Source organism: Aquarana catesbeiana, linkage group LG10, assembly GCF_042186555.1.
Source record: "Aquarana catesbeiana isolate 2022-GZ linkage group LG10, ASM4218655v1, whole genome shotgun sequence".
Lineage (NCBI taxonomy): Eukaryota > Metazoa > Chordata > Amphibia > Anura > Ranidae > Aquarana > Aquarana catesbeiana.
In genome coordinates this window covers 2,706,230-2,722,583 of record NC_133333.1, presented here as the reverse complement: position 1 = coordinate 2,722,583, position 16,354 = coordinate 2,706,230, and the positions used below count along the sequence as shown (strand labels likewise).

The window sequence follows — 16,354 nt, the reverse complement described above, 5'->3', positions numbered from 1 at the left end:
AATTGGCAATAAATTGGTGCCACATAGCGATTTTTCTTCCCCAGTGCTGGGAGCACAAATGTCTTTTCCTTTTTTCCTTTTTTTTTTTTTTTTTTCCTTTTTTTATTCTTCTGTAGTTTTAAACATGACAATTGTAAAGTGACAATACAAAAAAAAAGGGAAAAGTAAGAAAACCCATAAAAGAGTCCCAGAATAGGACAAGTGGCCCCCCTGAGGACTATCTCAGGAGAACATCCCACTACAAGAGAATGATTTTCTTTTCATAATAGAATTCTTTGCCTCGTTCTCCTCATTGGTCCGCTAACCACACGTCTGTCAGAGCTTTGGCTGTTGACCAGGGAAACGAGGATTAGATTGTCAGCTCTTGAGCACACGTGGGGTCTGTGTCGTGGCGATGTCCCCTCCCCTCACTGTCACTCCAGGAACAGCTGCTCCTCCGTCCTCCTCGCTGTACACACAGCCCGGGGCCCCGGTCCCTGTACCTGCCTCCTTGGCAGCTGCCGTCTTCTCGCTGGCTCTCCGCCCATTCAGCACACATGTGAAGGTATGAGAGGCAGCCGGAGCCTCGCAGGGACATCGCGGCAGCCAGGCACCACTTCGCCAAGTTTTGGGACGCTCCGGCGAGGCGGGACAGCGGCGAAATGTCCGGCAGTGACGGGTACACACCCTGCCGGGATCCCTCGGACTCCTTGGAGGCGTATTGTGTGAGTACGATGCTCTGTGTGTTTGTTGTGATTGTCGCTGGGATGTTTTATTCTGACGCCGTCGCAGACGCCGCCGCTGCGCCAAATTTTCCAGAGGACGTTATTATTACTCATCAGCCGAGGGAACTGTCCCCGCTCCCACCGCCCGGAAAGCCTGAGTACCATCCCTCGTCATCCAATGCTTTCCTTCGCCTTCACCGTTAAAGCTGCGGCGTACCTGTCACCTGCGAGGACGCCGCTTCTGCGCCTTCGTTAGGAAGTGTCAGCTCTGCGGGAGACATCCTGTACCTCGTGCCTCAGAGCAAAGTTCTCTGGGCAGCGGCCGACAGCGACCTCCGGTGTCGGCATCATAAAATCCATTGATATTCTAAAAATTTCGCTCACCTGGCTGCAGGAAGCTGGATTCTGATTGGTCGGCGGGTTCTTTTTTTTTTTTTTCTTCATTTTGTGGAGATTGGTAAAAAAAATAATTTAATGACACGTTTTACGGCGAGCTGACACAGTCCAGGTTTTGGGACCCCCCCGGGCCGGGACAAGGGGTGGGCAGGAGGGGCGGTGAAGCAAAGGGGGCAAAAAATGGCCGCAGGGTGGTACTACACCCATTCCACGGCATATATTAATAGTGGGGGAGGGGGGGCGCAATGCTGCATCCTTATCTTGGGCCCCTGGATGACCCCCGTCCCGGTACTGAAGACACCCTCAGCTCCAGCACAGTGAGGATACGACGTGGCCGCACACAGAGGCTAATAATTCAAATCCCCCCAGGTGTGAATGAAGGATGGATCGGAGGAGGGTGTCGGACTCCTCGAGGTTTATTCAGCGACATGGAGGAGTCTCCCTCACGATGGACGGATATTCCCTGGTCCCTAAACTCCTTCCTGCACCCCCCGCTGCTCCCAGCTACGGCCTTCTGACTAAATCGAATTCCTGGAATTGTAGGAGGAAATCTTTTATGTGTGTGGTCACATCTGACGTCAGACCCTCTGCTGACCGGCCTCATCAATCAGATTTCCATGCTGAGACCGATCGATGAGGAAGAGAACCTGAGAATGGAAAAAGTTTTACACTAAACAGCCAATCGGATTTCTTCCCGTCATATAGCCTCTCCGAGGAGAGTGAGGGCTCAAATCTGATTGGTTGTGAACAATGGGGAGGAGCAACATTTTTACTTCTTCCAAAATGTTAGCAAAAAATGAGAGTTGTTGGGGGTGAAAACAAGGAAATTTTTGCTTTTTTTTTTTCAGGCTGAAATGAACTTTATAGGAGATCGAAGAGGATAAAAATTCCTATATAGCAGCTTACCGGTCCTTAGGTGTGGCGGCTGCATTTGTTTTCTTTTTTCTATATTTTCACCTGATGATCCTGCCAGTATCGCACTCCTTATGACAGCGGTTCTCACCTCCTGTCCTCAGGGCCCACTAACAGGCCAGGTTTACAAGATAACCGAAATACATGACAGGTGATCTCATTTGCTACTCGGTGATTGCCGTATTCTAGTCTGCATCTCCCCCAAGGTAATACTTAAAATCTGGCCTGTTAGTGGGCCCTGAGGGGAGGAGTTGAGAACCACTGCTCTATCACTAAGTCCATGGAGGGGCAGCGTTGTCACTCTAGGACCGGACTGCAAAACACCCCCCCCCCATCTCCATTTAATAGGGGGGGGAGGGGGGGTTCTGCAGTTCACATAGGGGGAGATTCATTAAAACTGGAGAGTGCTTAATCTTTGTGCAGCTGTGCCTAGTAGCCAATCAGCTTCTCACTTCAGCTTCTTCAAGCTTTGACAACCCGGAAGCTGATTGGTTTCTATGCAGAACTGCACCAGATTCTGTGTTCTGTGTGCTCCAGGTTTAGTCGATCTCCCCCCATTATGTAGCTAGGAAAGCTGATAACATTGTTTGCAAGTTCAGCTCATGTATAGGAAGCTGTGGGGGCGCTGAATTTCTGGCAGGATCAACAGGATTCGTTCTGTACCTGCAGAAAATGTATGCAGCCTGAGAAAAGAAAACAAATGCAGCCGCTACATCTGTAGACCAGTAAATCCTGCAGCAGGTTACATTTTTCTTCTTGGGTTTGGATACACTTTAAATGTCTCTGGGGTCCTGTCTTGGACCTGTTCCTACGCCCCTCATTCCGCTCATTATTTTATATTTTTTCACAAAAAAGAAAAATCTTACCTAATTCGGGGGAAAAAAAATCTTTGTTCCAGAGATACAGTAGGTGGATGTACAGTAAATGGATACATAGTAGGTGGATGTACGGTAGATGGATAGATGAATGTACGGTAGATGGATGTACGGTAGATGGATGTACAGTAGATGGATGTACAGTAGATGGATGTACAGTAGATGGATGTACAGTAGATGGATGTACGGTAGATGGATAGATGGATGTACGGTAGATGGATGTACGGTAGATGGATGTACAGTAGATGGATGTACAGTAGATGGATGTACAGTAGATGGATACATGGCAGATGAAAGTACAGTAAGTGGATGTACAGTAGATGTACAGGTAGCTGGATGCACAGTAGATGGATACACAGCAGATGGATGTACAGTAGGTGGATGTACTGTAGATAAATACATAGTAGATGGATGTACGGTAGATGGATGTAAAGTAGGTGGATGTACGGTAGATGGATGTACAATAGATGGATACATAGTAGATGGATGTATGGTAGATGAATACATAGTAAATGGATGTACAGTAGATGGATGTACAGTAGATGGATGTATGGTAGATGGATGTATGGTAGATGGATGTACAATAGATGGATACATAGTAGATGGATGTACAGTAGATGGATGTACAGTAGATGGATACATAGTAGATGGATGTACGGTAGATGGATGCATAGTAGATGGATGTACGGTAGATGGATGCATAGTAGATGGATGTACGGTAGATGGATACATAGTAGATGGATGTACAGTAGATGGATGTACAGTAGATGGATGTACAGTAGATGGATACATGGTAGATGGATGCATGGTAGATGAATGTATAGTAGATGGATACATAGTAGATGGATGTACGGTAGATGGATACATAGTAGATGGATGTACAATAGATGGATGTATGGTAGATGGATGCATAGTAGATGGATGAACGGTAGATGGATACATAGCAAATGGATACATAGTAGATGGATGTACAGTAGATGGATGTATAGTAGATGGATGTACAGTAGATGGATGTACAATAGATGGATACATAGTAGATGGATGTACAGTAGATGGATGTACAATAGATGGATACATAGTAGATGGATGTACGGTAGGTGGATGTATAGTAGATGGATGTACAGTAGATGGATGTACAATAGATGGATACATAGTAGATGGATGTACGGTAGATGGATACATAGTAGATGGATTTACAATAGATGGATGCATAGTAGATGGATGTACGGTAGATGGATACATAGCAAATGGATACATAGTAGATGGATGTACAGTAGATGGATGTATAGTAGATGGATGTACAGTAGATGGGTACATAGTAGATGGATGTACGGTAGATGGATACATAGTAGATGGATTTACAATAGATGGATGTACGGTAGATGGATGCATAGTAGATGGATGTACAATAGATGGATGTACGGTAGATGGATGCATAGTAGATGGATGTACAATAGATGGATGCATAGTAGATGGATGTACGGTAGATGGATACATAGTGAATGGATACATAGTAGATGGATGTATAGTAGATGGATGTACAATACATGAATACATAGTAGATGGATGTACGGTAGATGGATACATAGTAGATGGATGTACAGTAGATGGATACATAGTAGATGGCTGTACGGTAGATGGATGTACAGTAGATGGATGCATAGTAGATGGATGTACGGTAGATGGATACATAGTAGATGGATGTACAATAGATGGATGTATGGTAGATGGATGCATAGTAGATGGATGTACGGTAGATGGATGCATAGTAGATGGATACATAGTAGATGAATGTACGGTAGATGGATACATAGTAGATGGATGTACAGTAGATGGATGTACAGTAGATGGATGTATAGTAGATGGATGTACGGTAGATGGATGTACGGTAGATGGATGTACAGTAGATGGATACATAGATGGATGTACAGTAGATGGATGTACAGTAGATGGATACATGGTAGATGAATGTACAGTAGATGGATACATAGTAGATGGATGTACGGTAGATGGATACATAGTAGATGGATGTACAATAGATGGATGTATGGTAGATGGATGCATAGTAGATGGATGTACGGTAGATGGATACATAGCAAATGGATACATAGTAGATGGATGTACAATAGATGGATACATAGTAGATGGATGTACGGTAGATGGATGTACGGTAGATGGATACATAGTAGGTGGATGTATAGTAGATGGATGTACAGTAGATGGGTACATAGTAGATGGATGTACGGTAGATGGATACATAGTAGATGGATTTACAATAGATGGATGTACGGTAGATGGATGCATAGTAGATGGATGTACAATAGATGGATGTACGGTAGATGGATGCATAGTAGATGGATGTACAATAGATGGATGCATAGTAGATGGATGTACGGTAGATGGATACATAGTGGATGGATACATAGTAGATGGATGTATAGTAGATGAATGTACAATACATGAATACATAGTAGATGGATGTACGGTAGATGGATACATAGATGGATGTACGGTAGATGGATACATAGTAGATGGATGTACAGTAGATGGATACATAGTAGATGGCTGTACGGTAGATGGATGTACAGTAGATGGATGCATAGTAGATGGATGTATGGTAGATGGATACATAGTAGATGGATGTACAATAGATGGATGTACGGTAGATGGATGCATAGTAGATGGATGTACGGTAGATGGATACATAGTAGATGGATGTACAATAGATGGATGTACGGTAGATGGATGTATAGTAGATGGATGTACAGTAGATGGATGTATAGTAGATGGATGTACAGTAGATGGATACATAGTAGATGGATGTACGGTAGATGGATGCATAGTAGATGGATGTACAATAGATGGATGCATAGTAGATGGATGTACGGTAGATGGATACATAGTAAATGGATACATAGTAGATGGATGTACAATAGATGAATACATAGTAGATGGATGTACAGTAGATGGATACATAGTAGATGGATGTACAATAGATGGATGTACGGTAGATGGATGCATAATAGATGGATGTACAATAGATGGATGCATAGTAGATGGATGTACGGTAGATGGATACATAGTAAATGGATACATAGTAGATGGATGTACAGTAGATGGATGTACAATAGATGAATACATAGTAGATGGATGTACAGTAGATGGATACATAGTAGATGGATGTACAGTAGATGGATACATAGTAGATGGCTGTACGGTAGATGGATGTACAGTAGATGGATGCATAGTAGATGGATGTACGGTAGATGAATACATAGTTGATGGATGTACGATAGATGGATGCATAGTAGATGGATGTACGGTAGATGGATACATAGCAGATGGATACACAGTAGATGGATGTACAGTAGATGGATGTATAGTAGATGGATGTACAGTAGATGGATACATAGTAGATGGATGTACGGTAGATGGATACATAGTAGATGGATGTACAATAGATGGATGTACGGTAGATGGATACATAGTAGATGGATGTACGGTAGATGGATGCATAGTAGATGGATGTACAATAGATGGATGCATAGTAGATGGATGTACGGTAGATGGATGCATAGTAAATGGATACATAGTAGATGGATGTACAGTAGATGGATGTACAATAGATGAATACATAGTAGATGGATGTACAGTAGATGGATACATAGTAGATGGCTGTACGGTAGATGGATGTACAGTAGATGGATGCATAGTAGATGGATGTACGGTAGATGAATACATAGTTGATGGATGTACGATAGATGGATGCATAGTAGATGGATGTACAGTAGATGGATGTACGGTAGATGGATACATAGTTGATGGATGTACGATAGATGGATGCATAGTAGATGGATGTACGGTAGATGGATGTACAGTAGATGGATACATAGCAGATGGATACACAGTAGATGGATGTACAGTAGATGGATGTACAGTAGATGGATACATAGTAGATGGATGTACGGTAGATGGATACATAGTAGATGGATGTACAATAGATGGATGTACGGTAGATGGATGCATAGTAGATGGATGTACGGTAGATGGATGCATAGTGGATGGATGCATAGTAGATGGATGTACAATAGATGGATGCATAGTAGATGGATGTACGGTAGATGGATGCATAGTGAATGGATACATAGTAGATGGATGTACAGTAGATGGATGTACAATAGATGAATACATAGTAGATGGATGTACAGTAGATGGATACATAGTAGATGGATGTACAGTAGATGGATACATAGTAGATGGCTGTACGGTAGATGGATACATAGTGGATGGATGTACGATAGATGGATGCATAGTAGATGGATGTACGGTAGATGGATACATAGCAAATGGATACATAGTAGATGGATGTACAGTAGATGGATGTATAGTAGATGGATGTACAGTAGATGGATAAATAGTAGATGGATGTACGGTAGATGGATACATAGTAGATGGATGTACAATAGATGGATGTACGGTAGATGTATGCATAGTAGATGGATGTTCAATAGATGGATGCATAGTAGATGGATGTACGGTAGATGGATACATAGTGAATGGATACATAGTAGATGGATGTACAGTAGATGGATGTATAGTAGATGGATGTACAATAGATGAATACATAGTAGATGGATGTACGGTAGATGGATACATAGTAGATGGATGTACAGTAGATGGATACATAGTAGATGGCTGTACGGTAGATGGATGTACGGTAGATGGATACATAGTAGATGGCAGTAAGGGTGGCACACAAAAAAGGATTTTTTATTGAATGCAAGATTCTGCAAGAATCGGAAATTCAACACATTTCGGGTACCCTCACCCTCTTCATCAGGGCTTCTATGTTCCATCACTTCAGGGATAGCTGGACTCGGAGAGGTGTGGAAGAGTTTGTAGACATCACATTAAGATTTGTGAATGCTGCTTGACCTTCTGGTGGAATCATTCGATGTTCTATCATCAAACATTTCCAAACATCCCTGAGTGCAAGGCATTCCTGAAATGACAGAACATTACGGAGGGGTGGTATGTGAACCCGAAACGTATTGGCTTTCTTATTCTTGTTTTATAAAAAAAAAAAAAAAAACAGCTCTGGACTCACCATTGGTGGTCACCTTACTTTTATCTACTGGACTTCCCTCAGGACCTCCTCCTCTGTTGGGTGTTCTTTGTTGTAGGGGAGCAGCGATTCCGCTTCATTTAGAAAAGATTATTCCCAATATTGGACAATTAGGAGATCTTTGTACATCTCGTGTATATACAGTAGATAGAGGTTATAGAGAGAGAGAGAAAGTAGGTGGTTACAGTAGATGGACAGACAGACGGACAAATAAGTAAAAGACTAATAAGAGAGAAGCTTGATAGATACAGAAGATGGACAGACAGATGGATAAGAAATATAAAGAGAAGACAGATGAAAAGGTTCTAGAGAGTGAAGATTGATACGATAGATGGATAGACAGATGAATAGACTAATGCCGCCTACACACGGCCGGACTTCCCGACAGAAAAAGTTCGATGGGAGCTTCTGGTCGGACATTCCAACCGTGTGTATGCCCCATCTGACTTTTTCTGTCGGCATTTTCAACGGACTCAGCTATAGAACATGTTCTAAATCTTTCCGTCGGAAATGCCGACGGAGTTTAGCTCATTGGCAAGTCCGCTCGTGTGAACGCGGCATAAGAGAGAAATGTTATATACAGCAAATGCATGATTGGACAGGTGGATAGGTAATAGAGAAGATATATACAGTAGATGGAAAGACAGACTGATATGTAATAGAAAGAGAAGATGTATACAGTAGATGGATGGTTGGATAGGTAATAGAGTGAGAAGATGTTTACAGAAGATGGACAGACAAATGGACTGATGGATAGGTAATAGAGTAGATGGTTGGATAGACAGATAAGTGTGAGATGGGTGAGGACAGTTGAGGGACAGGGGAGATCCGATAATGGATAGACGGACGGATAGGTATGAGATCAGATGATGGATATGGGTGAAAAAGGTGAGGTCAGACGATGGACATACACATGGATATGTATGAGATAGGTGAGAACAGATGCTGGACAGACAGACGGATAGGTGTGAGGCAGGTGAGTTTAGATGATGGACACATGGATGGATAATAGGGTGGCCACTTCATCCCTTTAAAACTGAACACATATTAATTACACAGGTTGTGTGGCTGATTAAGGCGGTAATTAAACTCGCTTGGCACCTTATCTGCATTAAATTAGCTTCAGAACCCGTGTAATTCATATGTGTTCGGGTTTAAAGGGATGAGGTGGCAACCCTAACGGATGGGTATGAGATAGGTGAGGTCAGATGGCAGGCAGACGGACAGATAGATAATAGATAGGTGAGGACAGATGATGGACAGATGGATAGGAATGAGACATCACAGATAGGTGAGGACAGATGATGGATAGGTAATAAGTGAGGACAGACGGACAGATAGGTGAGGATAGATGATGGATAGATGGAAGAATAGGTATGAGATAGGTGAGGTCAGACCATGGACGGACAGATGGATAGCTATGAGATAGGTGAGAACAGATTATGGATAGATGGATGGATAGGTAATAGGTGAGGACAGATGATGGACCAAAGGACGGATAGTTATGAGATAAGTGAGGACAGATGATGGACAGACTGACTGATAGGTATAAGATAGGTGAGGATAGACAATGGACAGATGGATGGATCGGTATGAGATAGGTGAGGACAGATGATGTATAGATGGACGGATAGGTATGAGATAGGTGAGGATAGATGATGGATAGATGGACGGATAGGTATGAGATAGGTGAGGACAGATGATGGATAGATGGATGGATAGGTAATAGATAGGTGAGGACAGATGATGGATAGATGGACGGATAGGTAATAGATAGGTGAGGACAGATGATGGATAGGTAATAGATAGGTGAGGACAGATGATGGATAGGTAATAGATAGGTGAGGACAGATGATGGATAGGTGGGGACTGATGATGGATAGGTAATAGATAGGTGAGGACAGATGATGGATAGATGATGGATAGGTAATAGATAGGTGAGGACAGATGATGGATAGGTAATAGATAGGTGAGGACAGATGATGGATAGGTAATAGATAGGTGAGGACAGATGATGGATAGGTAATAGATAGGTGAGGACAGATGATGGATAGGTAATAGATAGGTGAGGACAGATGATGGATAGGTAATAGATAGGTGAGGACTGATGATGGATAGGTAATAGATAGGTGAGGACAGATGATGGATAGGTAATAGATAGGTGAGGACAGATGATGGATAGGTAATAGATAGGTGAGGACAGATGATGGATAGGTAATAGATAGGTGAGGACTGATGATGGATAGGTAATAGATAGGTGAGGACAGATGATGGATAGGTAATAGATAGGTGAGGACAGATGATGGATAGGTAATAGATAGGTGAGGACTGATGATGGATAGGTAATAGATAGGTGAGGACAGATGATGGATAGATGATGGATAGGTAATAGATAGGTGAGGACAGATGATGGATAGGTAATAGATAGGTGAGGACTGATGATGGATAGGTAATAGATAGGTGGGGACTGATGATGGATAGGTAATAGATAGGTGAGGACAGATGATGGATAGATGATGGATAGGTAATAGATAGGTGAGGACAGATGATGGATAGGTAATAGATAGGTGAGGACTGATGATGGATAGGTAATAGATAGGTGGGGACTGATGATGGATAGGTAATAGATAGGTGAGGACAGATGATGGATAGATGATGGATAGGTAATAGATAGGTGAGGACAGATGATGGATAGGTAATAGATAGGTGAGGACAGATGATGGATAGGTAATAGATAGGTGAGGACAGATGATGGATAGGTAATAGATAGGTGGGGACTGATGATGGATAGGTAATAGATAGGTGAGGACAGATGATGGATAGATGATGGATAGGTAATAGATAGGTGAGGACAGATGATGGATAGGTAATAGATAGGTGAGGACAGATGATGGATAGGTAATAGATAGGTGAGGACAGATGATGGATAGGTAATAGATAGGTGAGGACAGATGATGGATAGGTAATAGATAGGTGAGGACTGATGATGGATAGGTAATAGATAGGTGAGGACAGATGATGGATAGGTAATAGATAGGTGAGGACAGATGATGGATAGGTAATAGATAGGAGAGGACAGATGACGGATAGGTAATAGATAGGTGAGGACAGATGATGGATAGATGGACGGATAGGTAATAGGTGAGGACAGGTGATGGGTTTTCTGACGATTTATTTGCTCAGTGAATTTCTTATTTGGTTTGGCTGTCAGGAAGTCTCTGCACATTTGTCCTCGTTGTCACGGTGTTATATAATGTCCCCGGGCACTGCACAGCTGGCAGAACTGGTGTCACTGGTTTATTGGTACACATTAGACTTCATTACACGGACCAGCGCTGCCAGCTGAACTGTGCAGGAACTCCCAGCATCCAATCATAGCTCAGCTGGCAGCTCTATAGTGTAGCCAGAAAGCTGCTGTTATTGTCCATCATTGTTTTCTGTCCATGGGGTGTCATCTAGAGACCATAAACTGACACCTTTATGGGGATTTAAAGGACTTGTCCACCCAAAACCAATGTTTTAGTTTGTAGGTGGATTATGGTTGAATAAGTGTGAAGTCATGTGACCAGACTGGTGTAACACTGTCAGTGTCAGAGATACCATGATACGAGGTTGGGGAACCAGCTTCTGGGTGCGCCTTTGTTGTGCCAATGGCTGACTTCTGATGATTTGTATAAAGGAGAAGGCCAGGCAAAAAAAATATTCATTTCTGTCTCTCTGTATTCAGGTGTTATTTAAAATTCCCATCATCCCTTGCATGCTGGAAAATCTCAGACTCCAATCCCTGGTGTGTAATGAAATGTTCTAAACAATATGGTGCGCGGGAGGCCATCCTCCAATCCTGAGGCCGGGAAGTCCTGTTCATGGACAATAATTGGGTCTTCTCTGTGATAATGCTGAATCATTCCTGGCTCCCCGAATGTTCTCTATACTGAACCTCCATTGGAGGACTGCCGAGTCCGGACTGGCAGCTTGAATGGTTAAGTGGAGGGAAATTCCAGGCGCCTCCAGGTTCACCATTTAGAGGACATCCCCGGCATCCCTCCAGTCAATTTTCTCCTTGTTCATCCTCTCATTAGTTCTGCAACTCCAATCTGAACATCTGAAGGCATGCTGAGAAATCTGTGTGGTACAAAACAAAAAAAAGCTCGGGGGGGGGGGGGGGCTCAGCAGGAGAAAGGAAAGGAAATGCATTTTCAAACTTGCTTGGTTATCCTGGTTACAGTAAAGGAGCTGAGGGGTATTTATCATACGTGATCTGGAGACCTGACTAGCCCAAGGTGGACCTTTTGAAGAATTTCTGGGGGTTCTAATGATAAAAGGAGGATCTTTTCTATATTGTGATCTGTCAGGATTCTCTCGGGGGGAGTTCTGAGTTTCGGTGGGAATGGAACCTTTGGCACAGGTCGGGGTGGGGCAGGAGATGTTCGGAGCGGTGACCCCAGCTCCTATTTGGCTGTTTTTGGAGTCAGGGGAAGGGAGGGTCTGCATTTGTCAGGTGTCAGAACATCGCTACCCCTGTGTGAAAAGGACTGGGCTTTCTTATGAGAAATTAGGTGACTAAATTGTCAGTTTGTGTGACTGGCCCTTTAAGAACATATTTTCAAGGCTGGGCCACTGCAATCCCTGAACATCTCCACATCTCCAGTGGGCGATATTATTGTCATTGAGTCCTTTTATCGTCACAAAGTGGGGATTTGTAGATAATTGTGTGTCCTGGGACTCTCATTATCTGGGATTAGGCGAGTCCTTTCCTCCGTCCTCCTCATCACATTGCACAACCCAGCACACCGTGTCCCTGGCAAGACTTCACCCGACACCTGGCTGACCCGATTCATCAGATCACAGAAATATCTCCTTAATTATACATTCCCAACCTGAGGAACGTTAATTAGCGGTAAATCACCCAGTCCTCATGGAAATGACACGATGATGAGGATATAGATTGAGATTTGCACAGTCACCAGCCAGGTAAGCAGAGAGAGCCAAGATGAACAGACCCCAGGACGACAGATCCCCCGGAAACAGGTCTCATGGATTATTCCACATGGACATCTTCAGGGAGAACGCATCCCGTGTGAGCAGATCCCCAGGCCATGGCTCCCATGGAATATTCCATAGAGAGAACACAAACCACATCAGCAGATCCCCAGGGAATGGATCCAGTCTGAGCAGATCCCTGGAAAAAGGGGGCAAACCAAATGGACCCAGCGAGAGCGGATCCCAGGTGTCTCCATCCCAGGAGAGCAGATCCCAGGTGTCTCCATCCCAGGAGAGCAGATCCCAGGGAATATTTCACGTAGACATATTCAGGCAGAACACGTACCACATCGGCAGATCCCCAGGGAATGGACCCAGTCTTAGCAGATCCTTGGAGAAAGGAGGCAAACTGAATGGGCCCAGTGAGAGCAGATCCCAGGGGTCTCTATCCCATGAGAGCAGATACCAGCGGTCTCCATCCAAGGAGAACAGATCCCAGGGGTCTCAATTCCAGGAGAACAGATCTCAGGATTCTCCATCTCAGGAGAACAGATCTCAGGGGTCTCCATCCCACGAGAACAGATCCCAGGGAATATTTCACATGGACATATTCAAACAGAACACGTACCACATGAAGAGATCCCTAGGGAATGGATCCAATCTCAGCAGATCCCTAGAGAAAGGAGGCAAACTGAATGGACCCAGCGAGAGCAGATCCCAGGGGTCTCCATCCCAGAAGAGATTCAAGGCTGGTGAGAAAATTTGGCAGATGAACAAGTCCATACAGATTGGTCCTCAGGAGAAGCATCCCAGTGATGGAAGACCTCAGCTGAAAGGCTCCATTGAGATGTGGTCCAGTGTGGACAGATCCCCAGACTGTGGATCCATGGGGTGCAGGTCCCCGGTGAGTAGGACCCCCTCATTCAGGGGAGCTGTCAGTTTTATATTTTGTTTTCTGCTATAAAAAATTTTCTTCAGATTTTAAATAAATTGTCTGATATATTCTGCGTGTTTGTAAATAGAGGGAACATTAGAATCCCCGACCACAAATATAATATAAACGTAATAATATTAATATATAATAATAATAAAATAGATCCTGAATAATGATAACATATAATAATAATAATATAGATCCTGAATAATAATAATAATAATAAAATATAATTTGGTGCTGATTGCACTGGAGCTCAGCTTGTCTTGTGCTGAGATTTATTGTTACAAAGTATCTTCACACAGGAGATGACGGATTCCACTGAACAATGTTACAATGTGGATCCAGAATAGAACATTTTGTATCTCAGGGTTATATCTGGCTGTTACCCTTTTACTATGGATCCCATCCCCCGGCTGATACAAAGGTCCCTGATCCTTGAAGGATGGCAGTGATTGGCTCTGCAGTCCTCCATTAGAGGGGTCACCTCCAGTACTTTCATCATTCCTCAAACCCAGGGGTCTCCAAACTTCAGCCCAGGGCCCAGATGCAGCCCTTTGCTTGTTTTTATCCAGCCCTTCGGGCACTATTTTATTCACTAACACCAATGATGGGTTGGGACACAATTCCTACCAATGACATCCACGACGGGGGGGATGGGGCCCAATGATAGGGCATTATTGCTACCAATTACATCAATGAAGAGGCACAGTTCCTGCCAATGACAACAATAATGGGGAACAATAACATCAATGAAGGGGCACAGTTCCTCCCAGTGACACCCACAATGGGGCCCAGTGACACCAACGATGGGGCATACTTCCTCCCAAAGACACCAAAGATGGGCCCCAATTCCTACCAATGACACCAACAATGGGTCCCAATGACCCCAACAATGGAGCCCAGTGACACCAATTAAGTGGCACACTTCCTTTCAATGACACCAGCTATGGGGCACACTTCCTCCCAAAGACACCAAAGATGGGGCACAATTCCTACCAATGACACCAACAATGGGGCCCAATTCCTACCAATGGGGCCCAATAACACCAACAATGGGGCACAATTCCTACCAATGACACCAACTATGGGGCATTGTTTACTCCCACTGATGCTTGGACATTTTGTATTCCCACTGGCCACAGTCTGGACCTCCTAAAGTCTGAAAGTCCGTAAACTACCTTTTGTTTAGAGAGTTTGGAGACCCCTGCTCCAACATGTTCACATTGTCTTTGGGGTCTCATGGCCCCCATTGTACATCAAAGTGGTAGACAACACTGACCCTTCAGTGCATCACACATCAATGCCAACTGTCCTTGACTTACTGGGACAGTCCCACATCTTGCCCCTATGTTCCACCGATGTTGTGTCCAGGGCCTTGTCCTGGGATCACAGCTTCAATCTTGTTGCCCAGGCTCTGTAACTCGAAATATGCATGGACTGCCCAGGTGTGGCCCTGATCCCCACAAATAATGATTTGGGGGATCAGGGCCGCACGTGGGCAGTCCATGCATATTTAGAGGTGTTTCCTGGGCTGGACCAGCCCTGTACAGTGGGTGTATTGGACGTTCTCTGCATATTTGGAGGCGGGGTTTGGGTAGGACCAATCTGTGAGTGGTCGTGATTTGGGTGCGTCCACTCAACTGGGCCAACAATGCACAGCGTGGGTAAAGGCGCCTGAGTCTATAAAGTTGGTAGGTCCACAATGCAGAGATGTGAGTACACATACAGTGCGGTGCGCTGGGTTGTGAAGTGGGGGGTGTGGTTTGGCCTGTAGCCATTGAGGTCCCATAGAGGATGTAAAAGGTGGGAACATGCGTATGGCGTGGTGCCTTGTGAGGTTGGACATAGGTTTGGTTCATAAACGTCTGTTGAGGCCCCACAGATAATACAGTGATGGGCAGAGAAGGTTGTAAATGGGCCCCAGTATTGGTTGTGGCCCCTGAATAGATACATTGGACACTATATTGTCAAAAGTATTGGGATGCGTTCATTTGCATGCACATGAACCTTAATGGCATCCCAGTCTTAGTCCGTAGGGTTCAATATTGAGTTGGCTCCGCCCTTTGCAGCTATAACAGCTTTAACTCTTCTGGGAAGGCCGTCTACAAGGTTTAGGAGTGTGTCTATGGGAATGTTTGACCAGTGCTTTGTGCACTGGTGCTCGGTCATGTTGGAACAGGAAGGGGCCGTCTCCAAACTGTTCCCAAAAAGTTGGGAGCATGAAATTGTCCAAAATATCTTGGTATGCTGACGCCCTAAGAGTTCCCTTCACTGGAACTAAGGGGCCAAGCCCAACCCCCGAAAAAAACAACCCCCCAACATAATCCCCCCTCCACCAAATGGTTTGGACCAGTGCACAAAGCAAGGTCCATAAAACGTGGAAGAGCGAGTTTGGGGTGGAGGAACTTGACTGGCCTGCACAGAG

At 44.2% G+C, this 16,354-nt stretch overlaps 1 protein-coding gene across 10 annotated transcripts in view; it reads left to right on the top strand.

Annotated features, from left to right (window-relative positions):
• The window catches only part of RAP1GAP (RAP1 GTPase activating protein), a 165,427-nt gene that overhangs the window by 108,932 nt on the left and 40,141 nt on the right, over positions 1-16,354 (top strand). The window contains exon 1 of one of the 10 annotated variants that reach the window (XM_073601473.1): positions 425-704. The exons of 7 other annotated variants lie outside the window; for them this stretch is intronic. In XM_073601473.1, coding sequence (XP_073457574.1) covers positions 642-704 — 63 coding nt within the window. In that variant the 5' untranslated portion in view covers positions 425-641. Of the gene's footprint in view, positions 1-424; positions 705-12,928; positions 13,897-16,354 lie in introns of those variants that run through there. 2 more of the 10 variants (XM_073601466.1, XM_073601467.1) reach the window with 2 other exon arrangements.